Here is a 26,704-nt window from a genome sequence, read left to right on the forward strand (position 1 = left end):
TCGACATGTCTTAAATTGTATCCTCCAACACCTGTTTCAGTTCAGTCTCATCTCTGTGCCCAGATTCTTGGAATAAGAACCCCCTACTCCCCACTGTTCTTCCCTCCTTGCTTTCATATACACCATCTGCTAGAAAGATCTTTCACAAATAATAGGACCGTTCCTTTTCGCAATTCCTTGATAGTTGCGCATCACTTCAGGTAAAAGTCCAAGTGGTTTCTCATGGCATTGTAAGATGTCTGAATTGCCCTGGCCTGCCTGTTCAGCCCCATAAACCTTTTTTTCTTTTAATTAATACTAAATTCACACAAATTCTTTATTGCTGCTTCAGTAATAAACCTCAACTGTAGCTTCGCTTCTCCTTAGTTTTCATCAAAAAACATTCTATTGGAGTTCTCAGAACAGCACATTTTGTTTGCTCTTTCACTCTTAAGCCCTTTCAAAAGCTGCTGCTCTCTTGACCATTAAGGTCCTTTGTTGGCCTTGAATGTTCTTCCCTTTTGAGACCCAGTTCAGACATCCTTGGGAGTCCACGCACACCAGCTTCGTCAGTTCACTGGTCACCACACTGGCTTGTGCCATCTTCTAAGCAGTTGATTTGTCTTTCTACTAGGTTATGTCCTATTTAAAGGAAAGGACTGTTTTATTTATCCTTACATCCCAGCAGACTAAATGAGTTGATGTAAGTAAAGCTCGGATGGTCAATATTGTATGAGTTGATTTCTTTTTTAGTTTATAACTAGAAAATTTATCAGTGGTGTTGCACATCATACTTTCAGGTAAAATTGTTTTGAATGCTCTTTAGGCCTTGGTAACTCTTATATTCCACTGATGTATACATAATGTCAGCTTTCCAGCTAGCAAGCCTACTAAGGATTTATGCCACCTAATACTTTTTTTAATTAAATAAAACTTTCATTAGAAAAGCAGCACAATGTCACTGCAGAAAATAAGATCCAGATAAGAAAAAAAAAAATCCACAATTCTACCACTTTCAGAGGCTGAAGGCCAACATTTGAGACTGGGGAATATTCTAGTAGGGGAATCTAAATTTTGTTGGCCCATGAAGGGTTAAAAGGAAATCCACTTACAAATGAGGGAAGGGATTTGAGTGTAAAATATTTTAAGGAAATATGAGTATCCATATATATGTGTGTGTGTGTGTATATGAATAGGAATATTTTTTCTTTATAAAAAATACTGTGATTTCAACATGATTACAAAATATAAATGTTAACCCTGACAAATCAATCTTTAATCACCCTCAAATATGTTATAAAAGACTTAGGAGATGTGTTCCTAGAAATGGGTTTATATTTTTATAAAGAATCATTGCCTATTTTATCTCTTGTACAAGGGTGAGATGGCCTTGCATCCCTTGGCCATTGTCAGATTGGTAAGTTAAGGAAACCAATAATCATGAGGAAATCAGGAAAATAGGCCCTGTCTGCTGTCCTGCAATAGTCACTATTTCCTCTTAACTGTTACCTGAATTCTTTTGTTGTAAGACTCTTGAAACCCCTTCTGCAGTTTGCCAGTTATTAAAAATTTGCCATTGACCCCTTCAGCCTATCGATGGAGTACTCGAGGTGCCAGCGCTGACCTCTGTAACAGAATGGACATTGGTCATTTGAGTTCTTGAACAAAGCTGGTGGGAAAGTAAAGTTCAACTAAAGTGCTTCTATTTTATGATACCTTTAGAGGCTGTACGTGGGTACATACATTTTATGTAGCTTGTTTTGAGTTAAATTTTACAAGCACAATTCCTTTAAAAAAACGAGACCAAGGACTTACTTAGATGCTTCTGTTGTCCCGCTCGCTCTATGGTGTATACTCAGTTGACCACTAAGTGATACGAAGAATGTTTCAGTTTGCCATAGAGTTTTGTTTCAGTCTGAGAATATGGTATTGGTGGGGGTTCTGTATATGTTCATTGTCTGCTGTTTTAAAGTGTCTGAAGAGTTGTGAAGGGATAGGGTCCTTGTCTCATTCATCCATTTCATAATTTGACTTTTCACTGTGATAATTAGTATTTTACAACTTTACACCTGCCACGTGGAAGCTCAGTGTATCCACATTTTTCCCAACTACCAAAGTGCTTGACTTTAAGCTATGGTAGGTATCAGGGGAACAGGAGGGATTAATAAGATCTTGATTAGAAATGAACAATGATTTTGTTATTGCAAAGTCAAATATTTAATGTTAGGGTGTTTATCACTTGTCAAAATAGATCTGTGGAATAATCATTGCAGCACTTATTGTGTGTAAGTGTTTTATCCCACTTACTCTCAAGGAGAGGCAGGTATTATACCTGTTTCTGAGGTTTGTGTCCAAGGTTATTCCTATGTAAAATTCACCAAATATGCTTCTTTCTAAGCATTTAAAATAAGGTATTTTGTTTAAGTAAATGCCAAAGTTGGTGAGTCTTGATGTTAAAAGTTATAAACTGGTACAAACTACATGTTGTAAGGAGCAAAAACTGAAGTAGAAATTCTTGTTCTCATTTAGTATTGTTTATATCAAAAATCTAGGAGCAAACAGGACTTGTTAAATGTTTGCTAAAGCAAGTGGGAGAAAGTGATTCAAGCTGTAAACACAAAATGTTGGGGGAAAAGATGGAAATAGTATTAAAGTATTGGGTTTGCTCTTGGGTCATTTTTTTATCAGTGTCACATAAGCACTCCTCTTACCATTGCCTGTAGATAGTTTTAACCCATAACTTGCTTAAACTCCTGTTGGTCATAGTATTTGCTTTGTGATGTATATATTTGCAAAGAAATCAATTGAGAGAATGATGCTGCCTTTTCTTAAGAGGTGAGCCAAATCAGAAATCCTTACTACTATCCCACATTATTATAATAAATGATTGTTTGTTGAATTTGTATGGCTCTTGCAGCAATACATGAGCAAACCCTCGTGTAAATGGGAAATAAAACCAGTAAGTCCTTGTCACTTTCAACAGCACCAACCTTACCCATCTTGACAACTTAGAAGAAATGAATAGACTAAGGTAAATGGCTGAATGTGCAGCTGCATTCAGCAGTCCTTTCGGCCTGGCAGGTTCCACTGTATGCTGAGCTTTGGAAGGGGACCTGTAAAAATAAGCTCTAGTTGTTTGTGGACCTTTATGAGTATTGGTGGGTAAGTGATGCTAATTACATAATAATTATAGGAGTCACTTTAATGCCATGGAATCAGACGTCCCTCTGCACTTGTTTTTCTGTCAGTGACCCCATTGTTTTCTAGCACTAAGTAGAATTACGACCTAAAATTTTCAAGAGTACACCTGAAATAACCTTCAGTTGGTTCACCTGGTTCTGTCCCTTATCTCATTTGGACCGAGTGCATCGTTTCTCAAATGTTTCAAGTATTTTTGAGTGGTAAAAGAACTATACTCATGAAGGCTGTAGAGATTTTGACACACTACACTCTTCCCAAATTTCCTTTTCCAGATTAAAATTTGACCTCTACCTATTAGATACTAGTATGTATAATAATACATACTTTTATATAATACATATATAGTATGTACCTTTAATATTGCATGTCATAGATTGTTACAAGGCCCTCATGCTGGGTGGGATTCAGACAGGTGAACTGGCAAATACAAAATTTGAATATTCTGAGTTGAATTTCATTTTGCTTCAAGCTCCACAAGAAACATTTGAAAATAGAATCCCACCTTCTGTGTCACTTTATTTACATTTTTATTTTTACTGCCTTTTAGGTTCTCAAGGAGTCGCACCTGGTCCTGTAATTGGGCTCCAAGCACCATCCACTGGCCTCCTTGGTGCCCGACCTGGCCTGATCCCACTCCAGCGCCCGCCGGGAATGCCTCCACCTCACTTACAGCGATTTCCTTTGATGCCACCCCGTCCCATGCCACCTCATATGATGCACAGAGGCCCACCACCAGGCCCAGGGGGTTTTGGAATGCCTCCACCTCATGGAATGAAAGGTCCCTTTCCACCTCATGGCCCCTTCGTTAGGCCTGGTGGAATGCCAGGGCTCGGGGGCCCGGGGCCAGGCCCCGGGGGTTCCGAGGACAGAGACGGAAGGCAGCCGCCAGCACAGCAGCAGCCGCCGGCACCACAGCAGCCTCAGCAGCCGCCTCCAGCTCAGCAGCCACCTCCAGCTCAGCAGCAGCCGCAGCCGTTTAGAAACGATAACAGGCAGCAGTTCAGTTCAGGGAGAGACCAGGAAAGGTTTGGAAGAAGATCTTTCGGAAATAGGGTGGAGAATGACCGGGAACGGTATGGGAACCGGAATGATGAGAGAGAGAATAGTAACCGTGAAAGGAGAGAGTGGGGAAGGAGGAGCCCCGACCGGCACAGAGACTTGGAAGAGAGAAGTAGACGCTCTAGTGGGCATCGAGACAGAGAGAGAGATTCGAGAGATAGAGAGTCTCGTAGAGAGAAGGAAGAAAACCGAGGAAAGGAAAAGCCTGAGGTGACAGACAGGGCAGGTGGTAACAAAACCACTGAACCTCCCGTTAGCCAAGTGGGGAACGTAGACACCGCCTCAGAACTTGATAAGGGGGAGTCTGAGTCCGCAGTTGTAAAACCTGAAGAGTTACCTGCTGAGGCTACCTCATCCGTTGAACCCGAGAAGGATTCTGGCTCAGCAGCAGAGGCTCCTCGTTAAGAGACTGGAACTTGTCAAAATGTGACAGGGACACTTCCGGAGTGCAGAGCTTGAGGTGTACAGATGCTGTATTATATTCGCTCCTATTATTTCACTGCCCCACAGTAGTTGGTGGGGAATTGTAAGCAATTTGATTGCTTCCCTTCTATTTAAAAATAGCCACAAAATAACAAAAAATACTGAAATATGAATAAATATTACCCTTTTTGCTGTAACTTTTTAAAAGTTTTGACTTTAAAAAGTTTACAAGTCGTAATTAGAAGTGCTATTTTTTTTTTTAATTTAAGACAAGGTAACGGTGAAAGCTCCTCAAAACAATAGGGATGTTTTTAATAAACTCTATTTTCATAACAAACTTTAATGTGTGCTATTCTTCCTACACTGCATTAAGGTAGAGAAGGATTGTTCATCAAAGTTTGAGCTGTTAATACTGTACTGGAGTCTAAATTAGACTTGTTTACTTGATGGAAATAAGATGTAATCAAATACTTCCATTTGGAGTACTCTTGATTTTTAGCATTTCAATCATAAGGTAAAAGGTCAGTGGTTTTAATGTTAATTGAAAAGCTTGTTTTGCAATTCAAGGTTTTCCTTTTTGCCATTGGTTTTGTGGTAAATATTGCCGATTAATTGGTAGAGATTTTGCTAAGGGAAAAATTGGATCCCAGCGTTACCTGTTGTAGTATAAACTTATCTGATTGCTGAGGCATTACTTGTTTGGTAGGTTGTTTTCTTACCAATCACATTAAATTTTTCAAAAGGGTGAAAGAAATCAAGGCTAGTAACATTTGCAGCCTAAAGTCTGTCTTACTTTATATGTTTAAGGTCTGAAACGTGGCCTGTTGTTCCCAATCAGCCTTATCTGTTACCTTTACCATTTTTTACCATTGCTGGGCAGAGGTAGACTAAACTTCTTGCCACATATATTTTATCTTTTACTTAAAATTGTTGGGTTAACTAGGAAAAATAGTTGTAGGTTATCCAAGAACTGTTACACGGAGACATCCAAAATCAAATCAGACCTGTTTCTGACATCAGAAAAGCGTTACATAAAACCGTTTTACCCAGTGTGCTGAGGAAAACCTGTCATACAACCTGAGTATTTACTGGCTTGTTGAAGCTTTCCTTAAATTACATTTTTTCAACTGTTCTGGTTTCAGTGTGCTGAGCAGTTACCTTTTTATTTGCCCTCATTCTCCAAAGAAAGCTACTCTGTCAGTTTTATTTTTAAAAGTCTCTTGACAGGGATAGTGTTTCCAGGGCAATGTTGTGTTCCTTGCAATATTTCCAATTGCAAGTATTGAGTCCACCCTATTTGTGCGTGACAGAAAACCCAATAGTAAGTGGTAGGATTGGGCTATGAAGGTCAAAAGCAAGTCCATGTATTTTGAGTTTTATCCCACAATTGTTAACAGATTGTGTGCATAAGAGAAATGTTAAAATACTGTTCTTAATGTTTCTACCTGACAGTGGTTTTAACCACTTACTATGAGCATATTGTTCATTATCACCAATTTTAAAACTGAACACACAATTGTTTTATTCCACATTGGCTTTCTCTCCTAAGTCATCTACATTTGGTAAAGTACACCACATATTTATGATCACTCAGAATTATAGCTTATTTCTAGTTTCTCTATCAGAAATAAATGTTTACTATTTTCCATCAGTAAGCAACTAACCCACATGGTCAGCCCTGAGTTAGATGAACATACTTAGAAGCATTCTCTTATAGGTATGTTAAGTATTTACAATAAGAGAAAACAGACAATTGGGTGTATATATTTAGCCAGAACCACATTTAAGTATTTCCTCGGTCCTACCTTATAATGCTACAGTATATTTCTTTAAAGGGCTAATCTGAAAGCAGATTGTGCCAACCTCTCCTTTTTCATTATAAATGTTCACAAGTCTACAAAAGTGGAGTATGCACCATTTTGGCAAGCAGGTAACTCTTATTATTAGTTAAATGAGACTATAATTTGCTATTCACAATTCACTGAAAGTTATCAGAAGGTTCTCTTGAGCTGTAATACCTACTTTTAAAAATAAGTAATTTTTACATCAAATGGTAAGTGGCTAAGCAGAGAAACCACCTTAATTTCCCTAAAGCTTACAAAACATTATCTTGCCCAGGATTAAAGTTAAGGTTAGCTGTAGCTAAAAAAACGAGCTGCTGAAAATTATTTTGATTATCTCATCACACTTTCAAAGAGAGCTCTATAAAATAGTTAATACCCATCAATGTATTACCAACACTTCCATTCAAGCTCTCTATACAAGTATCAGAACTCATTTAGAATTTCAATTTGGATACTCTTAACAGGCTTATTAACAGGCTCAAAATATAGTGCCATATAAGGTGTATTTATTGCAGGCTTGAATAAGAACAAAGAGGTTCAGACAATTAAGTTTAATACCCATACGTGAATTAAGTGGCAAACTACAGAGATCACTTAAACACATTTTAACTGAATGAGTTTTTATAAAATTATACAAATCTTCCAAATGATAAACCAGTTCTCATTACAGGTACTTAAAGCAATATTTAAAAAGTCAAGCAAATTACACTTTTAAGATTACAATGTTCAATGTTTATCAAGTTAAATTTCTACAACTAGCAAAATAACATGAGTAAGTAGGATTCAGATCACAGCCTAGGTAATGTTTACATGGCGATCCCAATTACACCACAAGCCAAACGACTTCCAGCGTTTCCCGTTTTTGTACTCTCTTCATTTCCACCTCTGCCCAAGTCATCTTGCTTTTCATGGACCTTTAAAAAATTTTAAGAACATTTAACTTAGCACTATCTGTAATTACCACCTCTTTAATACCCAAAACACTTAAGAACCATTTAATATTAGAAAATAACATGTCAAAATAACACTAGTAGGGAAATATTCTTAATATTTAATCTAGTAGTAAAAATAGAAACCACTACTGAAAGCTTTTTCTTGAAGATGCAAAGACATGACTTATAAACCCTATGTGAGTGTTGCTATTGCTAAATAAAACTAAAAACCCAAATAGCTATGTTAGAGGCTACCACACTGCTACTGGTCTTAATCCTCCATGAGGAATTTCAGTAACCTCGGTTATAGCAGTGGTCTTTACAATGCACACATCAAAGTGAACCAAAAACTGTCAGAATTATGTCTAATGAACTTTATAAACCTATAAATAAGAGGTAATCCTAAAAATATATTCAAACAGTATTTTAGATTTTGCTCAAGAAACACTGATCAAAGATTTTTCTGCTTCACAACTATGCTAAGGATAAAAGGTTAGCTGAGAGTAAGCGACCACTGAATGTTAACTGTCCTCTGGGGTAGGCGTAAGCCTATACTACATGGTGTTTTGCATGAACTAGAAGCCACTCCCATGAGTAACCTGGGGCAACTGCTTCCATCACATTAAGCAAGTGATACCCTACAGATATGAATGAATACTGGGGTCCATCCCAGATTTCAGACTTAGCTAAATAAAGACTACTTTTGTTTCCACAATGCAGAGCTAATATGAGCGAATACAATCTGCTTTATTACTACTGCATCTTAGCAGAAGTGTTCTGAACTGCCCTAGATCACTAATTTATCTTCACTGTATTCCAGGAAAATAAGTGTTTTTCCAATCTGAACTAAAGGTACAATTTATGTGGATTCTCAAAAACCAGGATTAATAATTCTGTAATAGATAAAAAATAAATGTTGGGAGAACTTTTATGCACATTTGTATTACATGAAAACTTACCACCATTGTGCGGCCAATGACGGAATGTTCTCCTGACAGGGCAATCATAGGATCTTCCATAGACACAACAGCCACACCATCTTTGCCAGCAGTCACATTGCCCAGGTCTCCAACATGCCTTAACATTGAAAAAGCATCAGAGGAATTAGGATTGGTTGCTACTTAACATCAGCTAAATTAAAAACTGACTGACATACAAAAGCTAAGGGGTAGATACAGCATATATCAAATAGGCCCCCTTTACCAAAATTTTGGAAACATACAAATTTAAAAATAATTAGACACCCTAGACACATTGCTTTTCAAACAAGCTTCAGGTCTACAAAGTAACGCTCTGGGAAGAATCGTGTGATGGGGACAAATCTTGAATTTCAGAGGCAAAGTACCAAAGGGAAAACTCAGTTACTGAGTTATGCCTATTAAGTTTTGGCCTAAGAAAGCTATGCCCACAGGTCTCTGTTACAAAAATTAATTAGTTCTTACCCTTAAATGTAGTACTTTTTTCCTTCAAGGCTCTCAGAAAACACACACATACAAAGAGACCCACCCAATTTTCAATATCAAATTTTTACCTATGAAGCTTGCTATGTTTCACCATGATGGTTTATTTTGCTGGCAGCTGACAGTACTGTTATCATGACATTTCCTGTATTAGTTCCCTTTGGCACTTGTATTAGCTCTATATTCAATAAATGCTACAAAACCAAATTGTTTTAAGTGTCCCCATTTATCACCGGCTCCTCAGCTCAGGGAGTAAGCCACTCCAGCACTTGGGGCAGGAGGTTTACACAGGGTTGGGGTTGCAGGGTGGTAAATTCAAAGCAGAGGTGGGGGAGACCATTCAATTATCTCAGCATGCAATTTGCAAACAGCATACCCTTACAGCCACAGAAAGTCATCACCATTATTTCAGTAAGACAAGCATTTTGTCACTCACCTCTCTTGATCCTTTGGCCCACCATGTTTTTTGGACAGAGGATTAAAATGAGGACCTGCACTGGTACAGCCTATTTGCAAAAAAAAAAAAAAAGCTAAATCATGAATCGAAATTCCAAAATAAATTCTAAGAAGAAACTGGTCATTGCTGAAACCTTAAATGGAGAAGGTACTGAACTATATCATGACTCTAGGTTAATAAAAACAGGAAGCAGCACCTTATGATAAACAAAATAGGCAGGGATGGGCTTTGGGTTCTTCACTGCCCTATAAATTAAGAGGGCCAAAGCTTGACTTTCAATAGCTCTTGTATTGTGAAAATCCCATTACAATGAAGCCAGTTGGTAAGGTAGCACATCTTAACTACAAAACACTACCTTCCCAACTACACACCAATCATGTGTCCCATTTGTGTCCTTTGCTTGATGCATGCAGAATATATGCTGTAAAAATGGCCTTCCTGTGCTCGAGGGAAAGCACTTTCCCAGAACACAACCAGAAGGATGCAGGCTTGTTTCTTTTCTTCCTTCAGCAGCTGATGTAAAGTTTCCATTGTTTACAGCTTCTTCCCAGCCATCCCCAGAACCCCAACAAGGGAGAAGACACACAGGTTATGGGAGTAAGTCAAAGCCACCAAGCAGTGGCCTCCCAAAGCGAAGGCAGTCGACCAAGAGCAACTTGTGGTATCTTAGTAATTATTGAAATGGATCTAAGCTGGTCATTAAGTCACTATAGGAATCAAATTATGGGCCACTAAAACCAAATTCCAGCAAAATGAATCAAGTTCTCATAAAAAGTGTTAATACCTAAATTCAGATTACACAAATACGGCAAAAGATCACTAGATGTAATTTAATCCATCAACTTTTATTAACTTGCTTCTAATCCCACATTGAATAAATGAAGCTCAATCCGAAGCACCAACAGTTCACCTATCTTCAGTTCGTATCTTACTCCCTGTCCCACTGAGGATCTTGTTTCAGGTGTGAAGCTCTCCTGACAGGGCAATGCAAATAAATGCAGACTCTGTTTGAAGCACCCATGCACAACCCCAGCTCACAAACAAGTGGGATCACTATGGGGAGTAAGAAAGCGGCTAAACTTTTTGTTTTCTATTGTTTTCTTAAAAAAAAAACAAAAAAAACACAGGAGATCTTATGTAAGCAAAGTATAAATGTGATAAACATCAACTTCCTCCCCTTCAACACTTAGGTGTCAAAAATCATTCCGTGGCTCAACTCCCTAACAATGACCCTAGTAGTCACATTAACTTCTTTTTTTGTTTTAAATGTTGAGGGTTTTAACGTTTAGGGTTAACTCTACTCAGTCCTACTGATCCTACTAAGTGAAACAAGTATGAGTCACTAGACCCACGCAACCCACCTTGTGTATTATCTCCAAATTGATGGACGTGGAATCCATGATCGCCCTCAGTCAATCCTTTAATGGTTCCTGATACCATGACTGGCCCATCTCCCTTTATTCAAAGAAAAGTGCAAGACGTTTGAGAAAGCAAATGTTTCTGAACACAGAAAAGAGTTGAATTACCTTCACCACTCAGTGAAGTGGAAAGAACAGGGGCTTAGGAACCAAAATATCTGTGTGCACATCCCAGGCCCACCACTTCTAGTGGTGAATTCCAGCAAGAGGCTTAACTGCTCCAGGCCTGTGTCCCAATGCAAGGGAGATGGTGACCTTGTTCTAACACTCACAGGCCAGCAGCTCTGCAGCACAGCATCACAACCAAATGGAAAGCACAGAGAAAGTGCCCCGCAGAGGGGCTGGCAGTGCGCTCTTGAATGTGGATTTGTACTTTGTAGGGTTTGCCTGCCTTAGAATGAGTATGTAACATGAGTTAAGTTCTCATTCACTTTGTACATACTTTTAACAGGTTATCTTTGCATACTGTGTATATAAAAAAAAACTTCTTAATCCAATTGTTAGTACATCATACACTTTTTAGCACCTCATTTTCTTCATGCAGACACTCTTCCACAGAGCAAACAGATTTGCTTTTTAAAAGAAAAATAAGGTACTCTGGAAATGCCCATCTGACTACTCTAGGATCCCTGTTCTCCACTCTCCACTAGTGGGGGTAAGGGAGGTGTTTATCAATTTCCAGCATAGATATTTTTTATTAATAGCCAGAAAATATCCTATTCCACTGCCCCTGAGAGACTGATCTTAGTTTGACCAAAGGTACTGTTTTCTGAAGTCTTTTCAGGCATTGAAACCTGGGTAACCTTTCCACTCTCAACTACTGAGACCAAAATACAAAGGACCATAAAAACAGTAAAACAGGTGAAAAAAACCACTGAAGTACTGCCATTCAGGTCATGGTGATGGGTAGTAATACCGCAGGGCTACCTACACAAAGCAGGAAATTACTCATACAGCTAGAGACCTTAGGAACTAAAATAAAATACCTGCACCTCCACTCCACAATCACACACATGATGGTGTGTTTGTTTTAGCTTTATTTTTTTTTTAAGTAGAGCCAACAGTTAAAAACGGTGTTAGCCTTGAAGACTCTCCACTGGATAAATACCACTGCTTGAAGGAAGCAGTGTGGCAACCATTGCCTTTCTCTGCTTTTCTTGAGAATAGGTATTTTGTGTATTTGTAAAGCACAATACTTTGGAAAACCTTAAATGTGAATTTTATCTTCCAAAACACGCTGCTTGTCTTTCAAGAGCACAGAGAGACCAAGAGGGTAGGTTTTTCCAGGCCTCCTTTCAGCAGGTAACGTATAGTACAGTCAACGTAATTATCTGCCTGGGTACAACGAATCCTCCAGGGGCCAAGCTGTTAATGTTAAGTAAAACAGGTGAGGGAAACAAAGAGTATGACTGGTCCAGCCTCTTGCTGCCCTTACTAACAAAGAGCTCGGTATGGGCAGACCTACTATTTCTCAATAGAAGCTAGGAATTTGAACTTAATTGGACTTAAAGGTAAATTTTCCAATTTTTTGAAGATGAGAAAGGAATCCAAAATTAGAAACACTTAATAGGCCAAACACAGTTTACTGCCAATTTAATACATCTGCATATCTGCAGAGCTACAATGTAACTATCCAAGAGTCTTTTATCAGGTATAAACAGCACCACCATAATGAAGTTTGGAACTTAAGAGGGAGTGGCACCTTAAAAGTTGTTCAGGTAAGGTGAACAACGTGGCCCTGGAATGGGCCCATGGACCCAATTCTCAATAGCTACAGGAAAGGAGGAAAAAACAAAGTCCGACCAATGAAAACAAGAAAATTCAGTCAAATGCCAGAGCCCTGTCAAGACAATTTGGAAACCACTTACAGGAAAATTCCCTCACATAAACTTCACAAATGGGACACCACCTAGATTATTTTTCCTGCCCTCTCACATTTCTGTACACCACTTTAAAGATTATAGTTCATTCTTATGTTAAACACTCTCTTACAGTTATTAAGCCAAGTACAACATAAACAATCTTTCATCAACTTGTAACCTTACTAAGGTTTCAGGGGATAGTCTTACCACAACGACCTTCCTTGCAACACATGTGCTTTGCAATATTAACAATGAGTATTTCTATATACTTTATTTTACAAGAATTGTTCAGAACGTTGACCATGTCAGTGTTGGGCCCTATCAGGAGAGCAATTTCAAAGTCGCTTTACAGAAAACGTGGTTAAAGGAATGCCCCAAGAGGAGAGGTAAGTGACAATTCCAAGCAATGCAAACTCTAGCTCTACCATCCCACTCCCAAACCCCATCCATTACCCGCTACCAACACAGTTCTCAATCTTAGGCGCACATCAGACTGTGTACCCAGAAATTTTTATGTAATTGGTTTGGAGTTGGGCCCTAGTATACGTATTTCTTATAAGCTCCCACATGAGTCTACTGTGCACTAGGGGTTAAAGACAACTGCCCTGGAAAACCCTCTGACCTCGGCTTTTTTGGAGCTCAGTGGACTATCTGCTTTGCCCTCACAGCCTGACCATGACCTACAGCATGAGTCAGCAAAGTCTCCCTATTTAAAAGGACCACTTAAAGGTATGTTATGTAAAAAGCAACAACGAAGAGAACAGCCTTGAAAATTCTCTGACAAAACCAGCTTGGCCTTAAAAGCAAAGCTTAATTTACCTTATTTTGCAAGACTAACTCAACCTGGGTCATTTCTTGTTTATGCCTCTGGAAAGCATAAGCAAAACTTAAAACTATTCCCAAGGCTGGTATTCGGTGACCATTAACCAATTCATCACAGTTTAAATAAGAAATTTGTAATATTCTAGCTAATCAACTGTAAATGAAGAGTCACTGCGGCGTCACTATATAAGCTGCTTTGTTACACCATATACCTGATCCTCAATCCACGTTTTGGTTTCAGGGATCCCAGTAAAGGTGTGCAAAGTGTCCTCTGGTATGTACACAGTAAACTTCTACTAATTAATACTTGGTGATTCACTGGTTCTAATATTTCTGACTTTTGACAGATGTGTAATTTTTGTTTTTCAGGACCCTTCAAGCATATAAAAATCCCTTAGCCCAGGGCTGTACCGAAAACGGCTCGGGTGCATTTGCCTCACTGCGGCAGTCTGCAGACCCCAGACGCAGAGAAACAGCGCCCCAGGGTTTTAACGGAATCGACGATACTCGACCCGCCGCCCTCGCCACCCACGGATCCCAAAGGCAGGCCGCGCTGCGCAACTCTGAGGACCAGAGCCTCAGGACCAGAAATGACCCGCAAGAAGGGCCACCGTAGCCTCTCCAAAAGCGTCAGGTCTCGCCCGGGCCTACACGCCCTGGCGGCGGGAAGGCCTGAGGGGGGCGACTTCCTCGCTCGCTCTTTTCCCGCCGGGCCCGCCGATGCTCCCGCGTAGCACCCGCTCCAGGCCTCGCCACGCACCGCCGCCTGCGCCGAACCCGCCCGGTGACTCAGCACTTCGCGGCTGGGCGCGCAGGCAGACGCCGCACGGCCCAGGCCTCGGGCGGCGCGAACCTGCCGGGCGGTGAGGCAGGGGCGTGGAGGGTGCGGCCGAGGCTCGGCGGGCCGCACGCTGCGGGGCACAGGTGCGCGAGCGCCGCCCGGCCGCCGGCCTCCGCCCCAGCCCTTGCCTTCTGCACGAAGTGGATGACGCCCTCCACATCGCCTTGGCCCTTCAGCACGCACACGGCCTTCTTCTCCATGACTGGCGGAGCCGTGCTCCGGTGCAGGACACACGAACTCCACCGTAGCAAGACACAACGCAGAAGACGCGGAGAACGGCGCGGTGGGCCTTTTATATCCGGAACTCGCGCCCCGCCCACCCTGTCCCGGAACCAATAGCCTCCCGCGCGCTCGGCCACTGGCTCGGGACGCCACTGGCTAAGAGTGACCGGGGGCGGGGTCAAGGGGTCGCGTGGGGATCTTCCCCACCGCGCCGCGGGCGCGCTCAGCTCACAGCTGTAAAACGCCTGGAAACCTGGAAATGCGGAAAAATCAGCCTTTCTGTGTCCACCCGTAAATTGCAGTACGCGAAACAGGAAAAATGAGGTATACGTGGCACGCCTTGACTATCTGAAGTCACTTGGGCTGAAAATGTCATTAATTGTAACAGACTTTGGTCACGTTGTCTGGTTTGTTGCTTATAAATTGGAACCCATCAAGCTGGGTGATTTTTATAGGTTTCATTTTTTAATGGTCCTATTTTTTGGATTTCTGAGGGTCTGTAAAATCGGTCTATCTCAATCCCTGGCTTCACCTTTTCTTCCCTGCATTTTTTTTTAGTCCTTGGCACATAGGGTTACTAGTGTGTTTAGCAGAATTCTATATTCTTTTCAAATTTTTCCTATTTGACAAGGTTACAACCATAAAAATACCCAAATGTCAACTGATTGACTTCTACACATCTCTCATGTTTTCTGTGGCTCTGCTGCCACAATAGTGAAGGAGGGTAGAATGAGTATAATTAATGATACACACTCCAGAATGTTTTTCATCATCCAAGGAAGATACTTGAAAACATACTATGAAATGAGCAAACTGTACAAACCGCTTTTGTGGATGTGTTTTTTAAGGATAAATGTTTATTTGTGCTCAGAAATGTCTAGAAAGATGTACAGGAGACTATGGGTATTTGGGGAGTGAGAATTAAACTTTCTTAATGTTCCTCAGAATTTTTTTTTTACACCAAGCATGAATTCATCTGCAACAATATGGCTTAGAATGAGAATCTGAGCCCACAAGACACCCACTTCTGTTGGGAGAATAGTTTGATAAACCAGGTTGGGGGCAGGAGGATGGAAGGGAGAAACGTCTTCATCTGCCGTCCCCAGAGGGTGTGTCTGAGTAACAACAAAGGTGACTAAACTGTTTTAGGAGGAAGAGATGAGATTTAGACTCACCTAGAAGTCTTGTTAGAACTGCAGGTTGCTGTGTTTTCTCACCCAGTCTGGGAGGGGAATCCAGAAATTGCATTCCTAACTTATTCTCAGGTGGCGCTGTTGCTGGTCTGGGACCTCACTTTGAAAGCCTCTGACTGATGGGTGTTTTTCATGCCCAGTGAAGCATGCAAGCTGGGGTCAGGAGCTGGAGCTCCTTAACTCAAAAGAGGTGATGGGGAGAATGTTCTAAAAGGAAATGTGTAGGCTAGGAGTCCCAGGCAGGGGCCAAGAAGGGACTGATCTAAGAGGGAGGAGCTCTCCCTGCTGGGTATTTCTGTTCCTGTTACTTTGTGGGATTTTAAAATCCTCCCATCTCTTCTGACAATCTGCATTTTCCTCTGATGCTCAGTAGGGAGTACCCAGCTGTGAGGATGACAAAATCCTGAGGTGTAATTAAAGGGTACAGTCAAAGCAGGACAGGTACCAACTCAGGTACATCTGGGTTATACTTTATTTACATATTTCCACCCTTGGACTCAAAGGCATCCTCTACCAGAGATAGACAGTTCATGTTTTATATTCTATAGAAAATGCACATATTTGTAATTTTGCTGTGTGTACTTACTAGTATTCTCTAGATAACTGGGTCAGGCTAGACAGTTGCATAATTGTGCAAATGGAGGCCAAAGGGCCTTTGCCCCAAGGCCTAAGTTTCTTCGGGTTCCAGGATACTAGAGTCAAATTTCAGTTCTAAAGGTAAGAACTTGCAGTGAGGCAGCCAGGGATAGAAAGAGTAACCCTGGGACAGGGGATTGGGCCTTTTTTCAGATATCAGACAAAGCCTGGGCAGTAGAAAGGCTTTGTGTCCTGCAGGATTAGAGGAACCGTGAGGTCTGTTCCTAGTGCTGCCCTCACACTGAGCAAGGGAGCCCCTGGGCCTGGGCTCCCACACTTTAGAGGGCCCCATTCCCCCCTCCTCAGGCCACATCTCTTGTGGAGGAGCAGAGTCTGTGGAACCAAGAAGCTCCCACCCAGATCCTTACCCTTCCTTCTAAGACAGGGTATGGGAATTTAAGTATGATCTTGAACTGTTTTGTGCTCTAAAGCAGGATGCCTCAGCCTCGGCACTAGTGACATTTCGGGCTGGATAACGCACTGTGGGGGCCCATTCTGTGCATTGCAGGTTTAGTGGCATCTCTGGCCTCTATCCACTAGATGGCTCATAGTGCCTCTCCCCAGACTGTAACTAACAGAGTGTCTCCAGACATTGCCAAACGTTTCCTGAGGGGCAAAGTTGCCCCCAGTTGAGAACCGCTATTCTAGAACTCATTGAATAGCCAGGGCTTGTGGATTTCCTGTCCACATTGTCCTGGGCCTGTTTCCAGGGCTGGGGAAAGAAGGTGAAAGACCAGGGATAGGCGCTAGCTCTCACCTTCCTACACAGAACTCAAGGAAGTCCAAGAATTCCAAATTGAAACTGCCTTCCAGGTCTTTATGAATATATATTTGTTAAGGCAGAAGGATAGGATATGTTTTATTTAGCTATTATCTTGATTTATAACATTTACATATGTAGTACACAGGATGAGGGCCTCCATTTGTGCTCTTCCCCCAGTCTTGTATTAGGGCAGATCTGTTCCTTTCGACCTTGAGATTCCCTGATCAAATGACTTTGGGGTGCTCCTACCCCATAATCTGGTCACCGAGTTCATGTGTTTCAAACTGGCATGTGGCCAGAGGACTCAGCCAGGTAATTTTGAAAAGTTCACTGTTGTTTCAGGCCCATCCCATTGAGAGTCATTATCTTCAAGACATCAAGAGAATCCTACAGTAGCTTGGGTTGTCTCGAGCAATGGAATGTGGCTAATCTGACAGAATGGGGCATGGGTGATCCAGAGAGATTCTGATTCTGTAGGAACTGATGAAGGGCAATAGGTGCCTCAGGTCATACTGCAGCCTGTGCAGATGACTAAGCAGCTTACAGTGCAGTGTGTCAGTCTGGCATTCCTGAGATGAAAATCGGTGTTTGGGGGACCTCTGTAGTTAAGAGGTGAGCATGAGGGACCAGAAGCCCAGTCTTGCATTTCCACTCTTGTCATCTTACCTCCTCTTCCATTCTTAGGATTCGTTCTTCTATTTCTTCCTTCATCTCATCTTTCTCTTTTCCTAAATCATTTTTTTTCTTCTGTGACTCAAGGCAATTTCCCCACTACACCTGCAGTAATTCTCCGTAAATATGTGGCTTTCTATTCATCTCCTTCACATCACGTCACGATTACCACCTAGGCCTTTGCTTATGAAAAACCTATGTTTATATGAATTGTAGGGCAATGGCAGAACTAGGGAAAATTTTAAAGTACAAAGAGAAAGAGATGTTTTTTTAATACTAAGAAACAAATGCACTAATAACTAGAAAGCAAATGAGAAACAAAAGTGGTATTAATTAGCTAGGCCTACCTGCAAATATTCAACCTTAGTAAGTCCCTAAAACTGAATGCTATTACCCATAAGCATGATAAGATTATATCACAGACTCATGAAGTATCTGAGGCAGTTTTGAAAGTTGGAAGTGGAGAAATGTAAAAATTAATTTAGGTTGTTAGTAAACAGGAGTGAATAGTCTGAGATTAGAAGTTTGCAAACTATAACTGAGAGTTAGCTGTGTATTTAATCATGGCAACACATGTTGTATGCTGTGTTTAATAGATCCTGCCTGGGCTCTGGCTCACTCTGGCCTACTGTATCTTCTTGGATATTCTCTCTTGACCTCAGCTGTAAATCAGAGGCACCTGGGCTGGGTACAGTGTTTGTCAGCCCATGCTGCACATTAGAACCATCTGGGAACCTTTTTGAAAATACCGTGCTTGGGCTTAATTATATTCAAATTATATATATTTAAACTCTAAGTGCACATTACATTGCTGTAAAACATAAAAAACTAACAGTGAATTTCCCTGGAAATGGGCCGCTTACCTTGGCACTTGTCATCATCACATTGTTGCTGGGCAGCTGCATCTGGGGAGAGCTCTTGACTCTGACTGGGAAAGAATTTGTGATCAGGTTGAACAAGTGCCAACAGGAAAGAAAAAGTAGTAGGAATGTCAGCAGCCATGCAGGCAGTGGAGAGAGCAAGGAGGAAGGGAGAATGGGAAAGTTCACCGAACTCCTGCTTGGCATAAGGCACATCCCTTGCCAACTCCTTAAGCCAGGGTCACCTGGTGTCCAGTATCCACTTGTGTGTGGTGTGGGAATCATATCCCTGCGACCTCAGAATTTAGGGGAGCAATGGAGCACTGGATGGAGTGAGTTTGTGTTCTGAGAACTTCCCAAAGCAAAGAGAGAAGACTTTCTGGCAGCCTGCCTAAGGACTGTGATCCAATGACCGCAGTTCCGTCCTGGGTGACCTGGTCAACTGAACGTGCATACCTCTCCCTACACAGAGGTTCCCACTGCCACTTCCCTACTGGTCTGAATAGGGAGAAAAAAAGGATTGTGCTTAAGATTAGAAGGTGGAATGAAATAGCAAAGAGGCACAGACACTTACCAACCGGAGGTGGACGTTGGTGAGTTCTTTAGTGTGAAAAATAGTTCAGAGATGAAGTGCAGCAAGCAACTTTATTTGGTAAGACTGTACACACTCAGGAGTGTGGGTGACCTCAAAGAGGAGCTGCACTTAAGGGTTTAGGGTTTGGGGTTTTATAGGGCCTCTTGGGTAGGGGTTGGTATAAGGCATGATGTATACAGATGATTAATAATTACTTTGAATTTTCTCTTAAAAATAGTTAAGATCACTATGTTAATCTGGATCTTGGCATTCTTTACCCACATAGGTTCATTTACACTCAGGAGGTCTATCTCTCATCCTGGTTACAATGTTACTGAACTGATAAGGGGCTGGAAGAAAAGGAAGAACAGCATATCAATTAAGTTAAAGAATAAACTGGGCCTTTTTCACAGGCTTAAGTAGATTTTATGATGGCATGACCCTTGTCCCATTTCTCTGCTCTATCTCAACATGAAGAAAAAAATATTTTGTCAAACAGGCATAACCAGGTTTCTTTTACGTGTGGTCAAAAGCATTTTCTAACTTAGAGATGAGAAGCCACCCAAAAAGTTTTAGCAGGGGGCAGCATGGTTATGTTCATATGTGAGAATTACTCCTAAGATATCTGAATAGGTAGATTAAAAGAGGTAATCCACTTCTAGGAATTTACCTGAGAAAAACAAAATCCCTGATTTGAAAGATATATGCACATCTATGTTTATTGTTGCATTATTTACAATAGCCAAGATATGGAAGCAACCTAAGTGTCAATCAGTAGATGAATGATTAAAGATGTGGTACATATACACAATGGAATATTATTCAGCCATTAAAAAAAATGAAATCCTGCCACTTACAACAACATGGCTGGATCTAGAGCATATTATGCTCAGTGAAATAACCCAGGAGGAAAAAGACAAATACCGTATGATTTCACTGATTTGTGGAATATAAAGATAGTAAAACAGAATGAACAAAACAGCAGTAGACTCATAGACAGAGAGAAGTGACTGGTGGTTACCATGGGGGAGGGGTTGCAGTGGGTGGGTGGGGAGGGTCAGGGGAATAAAGGGGCACAAGAATTTGCAATCACAGTATAAGTTGGTCACAGGGATAGAAGTGCAGTGTGGAAAATATAGTCAATGATTCTGTAATATCTTTATTAACATAGTAACTGTACTAGTTGGGGTGAGGATTTAATAATATGAGTCACTGTTGAACCACTGTTGTACATTTGAAACCAATATAAGATTGTATATCAATGATACTTCAATAAAAAAAGGGTGTGAGACCAAAGGCCATTTGGGAGATGTGATAAGGTCCTGGTCTAAAGCCATTACTGGAAAAAAAAAAAATGGGGGACAGTAATGGAAATAGAACCTCAAGCCTCAGACAAACTCAAGTGCAGAGTGAGGGAGAGGGAAGGCAAAAGTAGCTCCCAGGTTTGGGGCCTGGGTGAGTGGGTGGATGGTGGTGCTGTTTACAAAGGAAAGCAAGTTGAGGGACAGCATCTTCAGGATGGGGTACATCTGGGGTGCCAAAGGAACCTTGAAGTGCCGAGCTGGAAATGTCCACTTGGACATGGTCTGAACCACAGGGTCGCTTCTAAGTCTGGAGTCTATATCAAACTTAGCACACATGCTATTTAGACTTGTAAAGAAAACTTACTTATGTGTTCCCTCTACGCGATATAGTTTTCATGATCTTCTCTCAGTCTGGGTGGGTAGGAATTGGGTAAGACTTAGATGCTCAGTGTTATCAATGATGTTATCAAGTCCATCTGTTTTCAAAAATCTCTTGAGAATAGTGATTTGCAAACTTTAGCATACATTAGAATTAGCCAGAAGACTTGTTAAAACATTGCTGGACTCCACCCCCCAGAGGTTTTTCTTAAAAAAAAAAACCGGCTTTATTAATATATAGTTTATATACTATAAAAAATTAACCCATTGTAAGTATACACTTAAGTGATTTTTTTCTTTTTTAGTAAATTTATGTAGTTGGCCACCATTAATTACATAATGCAGTTCTGGAACATTTCCATCAGCCCAACAGGTTTCCTCATGCTGGCTTTTGCTTAATCCCTTGTCCACCCCAAGCCCTAGGCAACTACTGATCTGCCTTTTTCTCTATAGATAGATTTGCCTTTTCTGGACATTTCTTATAAATGGCATCATACAATATGTAGTCTTTTGCATCTGGCTTCTTTGACTTAGCATAATGTTTTGGAGTTTAATCTATGTTGCAGCCCATATGGGCAGTTTGGTGGGGTTTTTTTATGTCTAAATAGTATTTCATTGCTTGGATAGAGCACAAATTGTTTTTCCAGTCACAAGCTGATGGACATTTGGATGTGTCATAGGTTAAATTGTGTCCCTTCCAAACCTCCTCTGTTGAAGTCCTAATCCCCAGTACTTTGGAATGTGACCTTGTTTGGAAATAGGCTTTTGTAGATGTAATTACTTAAAATCATACTGGAGTAGATGGATCCCCTAATTCAGTATTACTAGTCCTTATAAAAAGAGGAAATTTGACACAGACAGGCACCCAGAGAGAACACCATGTGAAGATGAAGGGAGAGATCAGGGTGATATTTCCACAAGCCAGGAGCGCCCAAGACTGCTAGCAGATGCCAGGAAGCTGGGAGAGAGGCATGGGGCAGATGGTGCTTACAGCGCTCACTGGAGCCGACCCCATGGACTCCTTGGTCTGGTGCTTCTGGCCTCCAGGTCTGTGAGACAGTCCATTTCCGTTATTTAAGCCACCCAGTTTGTGGTACTTTGTTACAGCAGCCCTAGCAAACTAGTACAGGATTATTTCAAGTTTTTTAATATTCCCAATAAGAACATAAACATGCCTGTCTGTGTGGACATACAGTTTCATTTCTCTTACGTGTACTTTTTTAACTTTCATCTGTTTTAACAACAGCCAAATGGTTTTTCAAAGTGTCTGCATCATTTTACGTTCTCATCAGCAACATACAAAGATTCCACTTTCTCCAGCTTCTCTTTAATGCTTGGTACTGTCTTTTTGATCATAGCCTCTTGCATTCCTGATTTTGTAATTTGTGCATTGCTGTCATTTTCTTGGTCAGCCTAAGTACTGCCAATTTTGGTAATTTTTTTCAAAGAACCAACTCTTAGTTTCATTGATTTTCTCTATTATTCTTCTGTTCTCTATCTCATTGATTTCCAGTCTAATCTTTATTATGTCTTTCCTTCTTCCTACCTTAGGTTTATTTTACTTTCCTTTTGTCTAGTTTCTTAACTGTGGTGTTTAAAACTATAAATTCCCCTTTAAGCATTGCTCTAGCTGTACCTATAACATGATATATTGTATTTTTGTTTTGATTCCGTTCAAAATACTCTTTAATTTCTCTAGTGATTTCTTTTTTTGACTCGTGAGTTACTTTAAATACTTCCAAATATTTGGTGATTTCTCAAATTTCCTCCTGTTATTGATCCCTAATTTAATTCCATGATGAATTAAAAGAACATACTTTGTATGATCACATTCCTTTTAAATGTATTGAGAATTTACTATTTAAATTTTTATTTTCTTAGTAGTTGCTCTTTTTGACCAACAAATAAAACAAAGATCCTGATTGGGTTAAACAGACCAAGTCTTGTTCAGGGTGTGTTAGGACTACAGTCCAGGAGACACAGATTCAAGATGCTTAGATTGTGTTCTGCCAGACTATAAGATGGAGGAGGTTCATAAAAGCAGAAACTGCCAAGTTAAGGAAAATTACATGAATTCTTTGTCAAGAACTGACTGGTGCTGGCAAGAGGTAAGGGTGCTTATTAAGTGAGGATTGGGAGGGGGAAATCTTAGAATTACAAAGTTACAGTTTTCAGCTGGTATTTTGAAAAACTACAAGGTCACAGTCAGCAGAACTCAGTCACTCCAATCCTTTAGACGTGGTTTAATACAGTATAAAGTTCAAGTTCATACTGGAGTGAGGACATGTTTGGCTCTGTCTCAACAGAGGCTGCCCAACTCCCTTTTTTAAAGTCTGACATATGTAACATCATCTTGATTCTAATATGTTTACACTCTACAAATTACAACATTTTATGAAAATCTAGTCAAGATTAATACTAATTCAACTGTGGTAAAATATAGAAACTTCACTCCAGTTATAGCTTAATTCTCTCCCCTCTTCTTTGTATTATTATTATTATATGTATTATATCTATAAGTGGTATAAGCCCCACAATACAGTATTATTATTATCGCTTTACACAATCTTATGTGTTTTAAAGAGGTGAAGAAATGAGGAAAATATATTTACGGAGTCTTTTATATTAGCTCACATATTTGCTACTCCCAGTACTTTTCATTTCTTCCTCTGCATTCAAATTGCCATCTGATGTCACTTCCTTTCAGTCTTAAGAAATTTCTGTATTACTTCTTGAAAGGCAGGGCTGTCATCACTTCCACTGTCCGTGCCACGGGGTGTGGCATTCCCCACTGTGGCAATCAGGTGAGTCCCCCTCGGCCTCAGCAGCACAGCTGCCAGTCTTCATGGCCTGTCCCACCCTGGCAGAATGCCCACAGCCACGGGGCCGAAGGAGATGGAAGCAGTCCTAGAGGAGAATGCTTCAGACAGCCACTGTCCCTGCTCAGAGTTCAGCAGTTTTTCAAGCATGAACACTTCCCAGATTGTCATATGCCTTTGGTCAATTTCCTGAGCTGAAATAGTTGTTTTCTTCATTGTTGTCTAGCTCCGTAGTTGCTTCCTGGGGAGAGGATTTGCTGATCTTTTCACACTTGGCCATAGCCAGAAGACTGCTTCCTCCCCGTGTGGTTCTGATTCATTAGACCCAGGGTGTGGCTGGAGAATTTACCTTCTGAGGGGTTCTCAGGTAGTAGCAGTGCTGCTGGCCCAAGGACCACATTGCGAAAACTCTGCTTTACGTTAACTCAGTCTCTTTTAGATGATAAAACAGTTTTCTCAGATATGATTCCTTATGAGCATACATTAAATTTTATTAAAAAATTTTTATTTTACTTGCTGCTTGGGAATAAGGCATCAAATAAAGGCAGTTACGAGATTTCTTTATGATAGAAACTTCTGATGGAAGTAAAGGCGACTAGATGTTGTTAACATTGGGTTTAAGAAAGGCCTGTCAAGTGAAATATTATCTGTTCAGCAACAGCCTGATGGTCAGCAATTCCGGTGATTCATAACAAGACAGTGCAGGTAAAGTGCCCACTGGGACTCATAATTTCATCAAAGTCCATGAGAGAATTGCTCCATTATTTTACCATAAGGGCTAGACACTTTCCAGGGGAAGTTGTTAATATCCCAAGACCCAGAGGTCTTCTCCAGACCGCCTCCCTCAGATGATAATTTTCAGTCTCACTGGTAAATGCTGAGTATGCTCCCATTCTTGCTTCTGGGCTCCAGTGTGGACCCTGGACAACTAGTTGGCAGAGGTCAGGCAGCAGTGGAAGAGGGCACTTGCTATCCATGTGGTGTCATCTGGGTTCTTGCTGGCTTCTGCTCTAGAGCACTGGTCCACTCTAGCTCTGGAGTGGTGACAGCTGTGGTGTGACTGGTCCTACCACTTTCATCTGCAGTTCTGGCCACTTGCCTTTTGTCACATTTGCATTGTCCCCAGGCTTCTGCTGGTCAGCCAGTCAACTCGGCTCTTTCCTATACCAACACTGGGGTCCACAGGAAGTTCAGGGGACCCTGAGTAGTAGGCACAGGCCACGTGATGTTCTTGGACATCCATATCCTGACATCTCCCTCCACACCCAACTGCCCTGTCTCAGCGCTATGTGGAAGTGTCACCACATGGACCCTCTCCTAGACTTTGATCCTCCTCTGCCACTATTGCATAAAGAACTCTAGCACTCCTAAAGTTCTCAAGATCTTCTGTTCCTATCTAGATGTTTCTTTCTCAGCCTTCAGAACTCACCGGGAAAAGGAAGTGAGGACCCACATGGCTTGTACCACTTGCTTCCTTACAGCTCTCTCCTTTTCCATCTCTTCCCACAATACTGAAGAAACAGTGTCTAACTTTCTCGAACTCAGGGGACCTCAAACCTGCATCAGCCCCATTCCTAGAGTTTCTGATCCAGCAGGTCTGAGAATGTGGATTTCAAACAGGTTCCCAGGAGATGCCGCTGCTGTTCTTCTCACCACACTTCAAGAACCATTGGTCTACCTTCCACCCTGATTTCTTGGCACCCATGATTTATAGTAAAATTCTATAATCTTTTTATAAGGCTTGACTTTGGATTTATTAATGGATGCTAAGGTAACTTAGAAAATCCTTTTTTCTCAACAGAAGGTTTTCAAACCATTATCTTTTAAGGAGGGTGTAAATCTATAGTTTATTGTCCAAATTGGGACGAGTGTTTGGTGGTATAATGGACTGATATTGATAATGATATCTAAATGTCTAAAATCAAGATGTCAGTAGAGTTGTGATCTCTCCAAGGCTCTAGAGGAGACTCCTTCTGTGGGTGGTTTTTTTTTTTTCATTACAACAACAGTAATAGTATTATACACAGCAGTAATACTATACAGCAGTATAACAGTATTGTAAGTCCTTTTCGATTCCCGGAGCCTAATTCCAGTGTGTGTGTGTTGGGGGGGTCTTCCCACACACAACACCAAGCAATTCTCCAACACCAGCAGGGCGTCTGAGAACTCAGTTCTGACACATTCTGCCAGGAGACAGCACCAGATTCCCCAGGTTCAGGGCTCCATCCTATAAGACTCCCCCCCACCTCCCACTCCAGACACTGGTCGCAAGTCCCAGGCAGTTACCTGTGCCTCTGACCAACCGGCTACAGATTGGAGGCTCCCACAGCCTCCCCCTTGGGTTCAGTTAATTTGCTAGAGCAGCTCACAGAACTCAGGAAAACACTTAACGTTTACCAGTTAATAAAGGATACCGTGAAGGATACAAGTTAACAGCCAGATGAGGAGATCCATAGGAAAAGGTCCCAAATAAAGGGGCTTCTATCCTCATGGAGCTTGGGGACTGGCTCAGTGGCACGTGGACACTTTCTTGTTCCCCAAGCATGGAAGGTCTCTCTCCAATCAGAAGCAGGATCCAAGGGAGCATAAGCTCTTCCCAGGGGTTTTTGTGAGGGCTTCATTGCACAGTCATGATTAAGTTATTGGCCATTGGCTGATTCGGCCTCCAGCCCTGCCCTTGGGTGGGGCCTGAAAGTATCCCATTAACATGACAAGACACCCATTTCACCTTTAAGACTCTGCAGTGTTTTCAGGAACTGTGGATGAAGACCAAATACACCTGGGGAATACTTGGTCATCTGAATGACCAAATATGTATTTCTTATAGCTCATTATATCACACCTTCCTTGACTCTCCTATCTTCGTGTGGCTCCAGGCCTTTCTTGGGTAGTGACTGCATCCCTCCAGTCTCTGTCTCTGTAGTCACATGGCCTTCTTCCCTGTGTGTATGTCTGTGTGTCCTCTCAGAGGGACACCAGTCATTG

General features: G+C 41.3%; 2 protein-coding genes and 1 long non-coding RNA gene across 4 annotated transcripts in view; 2 read left to right on the top strand and 1 right to left on the bottom strand.

Moving 5' to 3' along the window:
* SCAF4 (SR-related CTD associated factor 4) overlaps positions 1 to 4,999 on the top strand; it is a 59,343-nt gene extending 54,344 nt beyond the window's left edge. For both annotated transcript variants that reach the window (XM_017662667.3, XM_017662665.3), the window contains exon 20: positions 3,728 to 4,999. In XM_017662667.3, coding sequence (XP_017518156.1) covers positions 3,728 to 4,644 — 917 coding nt within the window. In that variant the 3' untranslated portion in view covers positions 4,645 to 4,999. The remainder of the gene's footprint in view (positions 1 to 3,727) is intronic.
* Positions 5,000 to 6,995: 1,996 nt separating this feature from the next.
* SOD1 (superoxide dismutase 1) lies at positions 6,996 to 14,597 on the bottom strand. Its single transcript, XM_017662668.3, has 5 exons — positions 14,427 to 14,597; positions 10,717 to 10,810; positions 9,335 to 9,404; positions 8,398 to 8,515; positions 6,996 to 7,420 (listed from the first exon to the last, which is right to left on the bottom strand). Exons 1-5 carry the CDS (start codon positions 14,496 to 14,498, stop codon positions 7,313 to 7,315), a joined length of 462 nt encoding a protein of 153 aa, XP_017518157.1. The 5' UTR covers positions 14,499 to 14,597; the 3' UTR covers positions 6,996 to 7,312.
* Positions 14,598 to 14,716: 119 nt separating this feature from the next.
* The window catches only part of LOC118971726 (uncharacterized), a 62,570-nt gene continuing 50,582 nt past the window's right edge, over positions 14,717 to 26,704 (top strand). The window contains exon 1 of the long non-coding RNA XR_005060323.2: positions 14,717 to 14,844. This is a non-coding gene — a long non-coding RNA (uncharacterized lncRNA). The remainder of the gene's footprint in view (positions 14,845 to 26,704) is intronic.

Source organism: Manis javanica, chromosome 3, assembly GCF_040802235.1.
Source record: "Manis javanica isolate MJ-LG chromosome 3, MJ_LKY, whole genome shotgun sequence".
Classification (NCBI taxonomy): Eukaryota; Metazoa; Chordata; class Mammalia; order Pholidota; family Manidae; genus Manis; species Manis javanica.

What these genes read in the sequence shown, in the direction of transcription:
- SOD1 (XM_017662668.3), bottom strand. Translation starts at nt 14,498, where the DNA reads ATGGAGAAGAAGGCCGTGTGCGTGCTGAAGGGCCAAGGCGATGTGGAG. An exon ending in GGGCCAAAGGATCAAGAGAG is followed by an intron (nt 8,516 to 9,334) that starts GTGAGTGACAAA and finishes TTCAATGTTAAG; the next exon opens with GCATGTTGGAGACCTGGGCA. An exon ending in TCATTGGCCGCACAATGGTG is followed by an intron (nt 7,421 to 8,397) that starts GTAAGTTTTCAT and finishes AATTTTTTAAAG; the next exon opens with GTCCATGAAAAGCAAGATGA.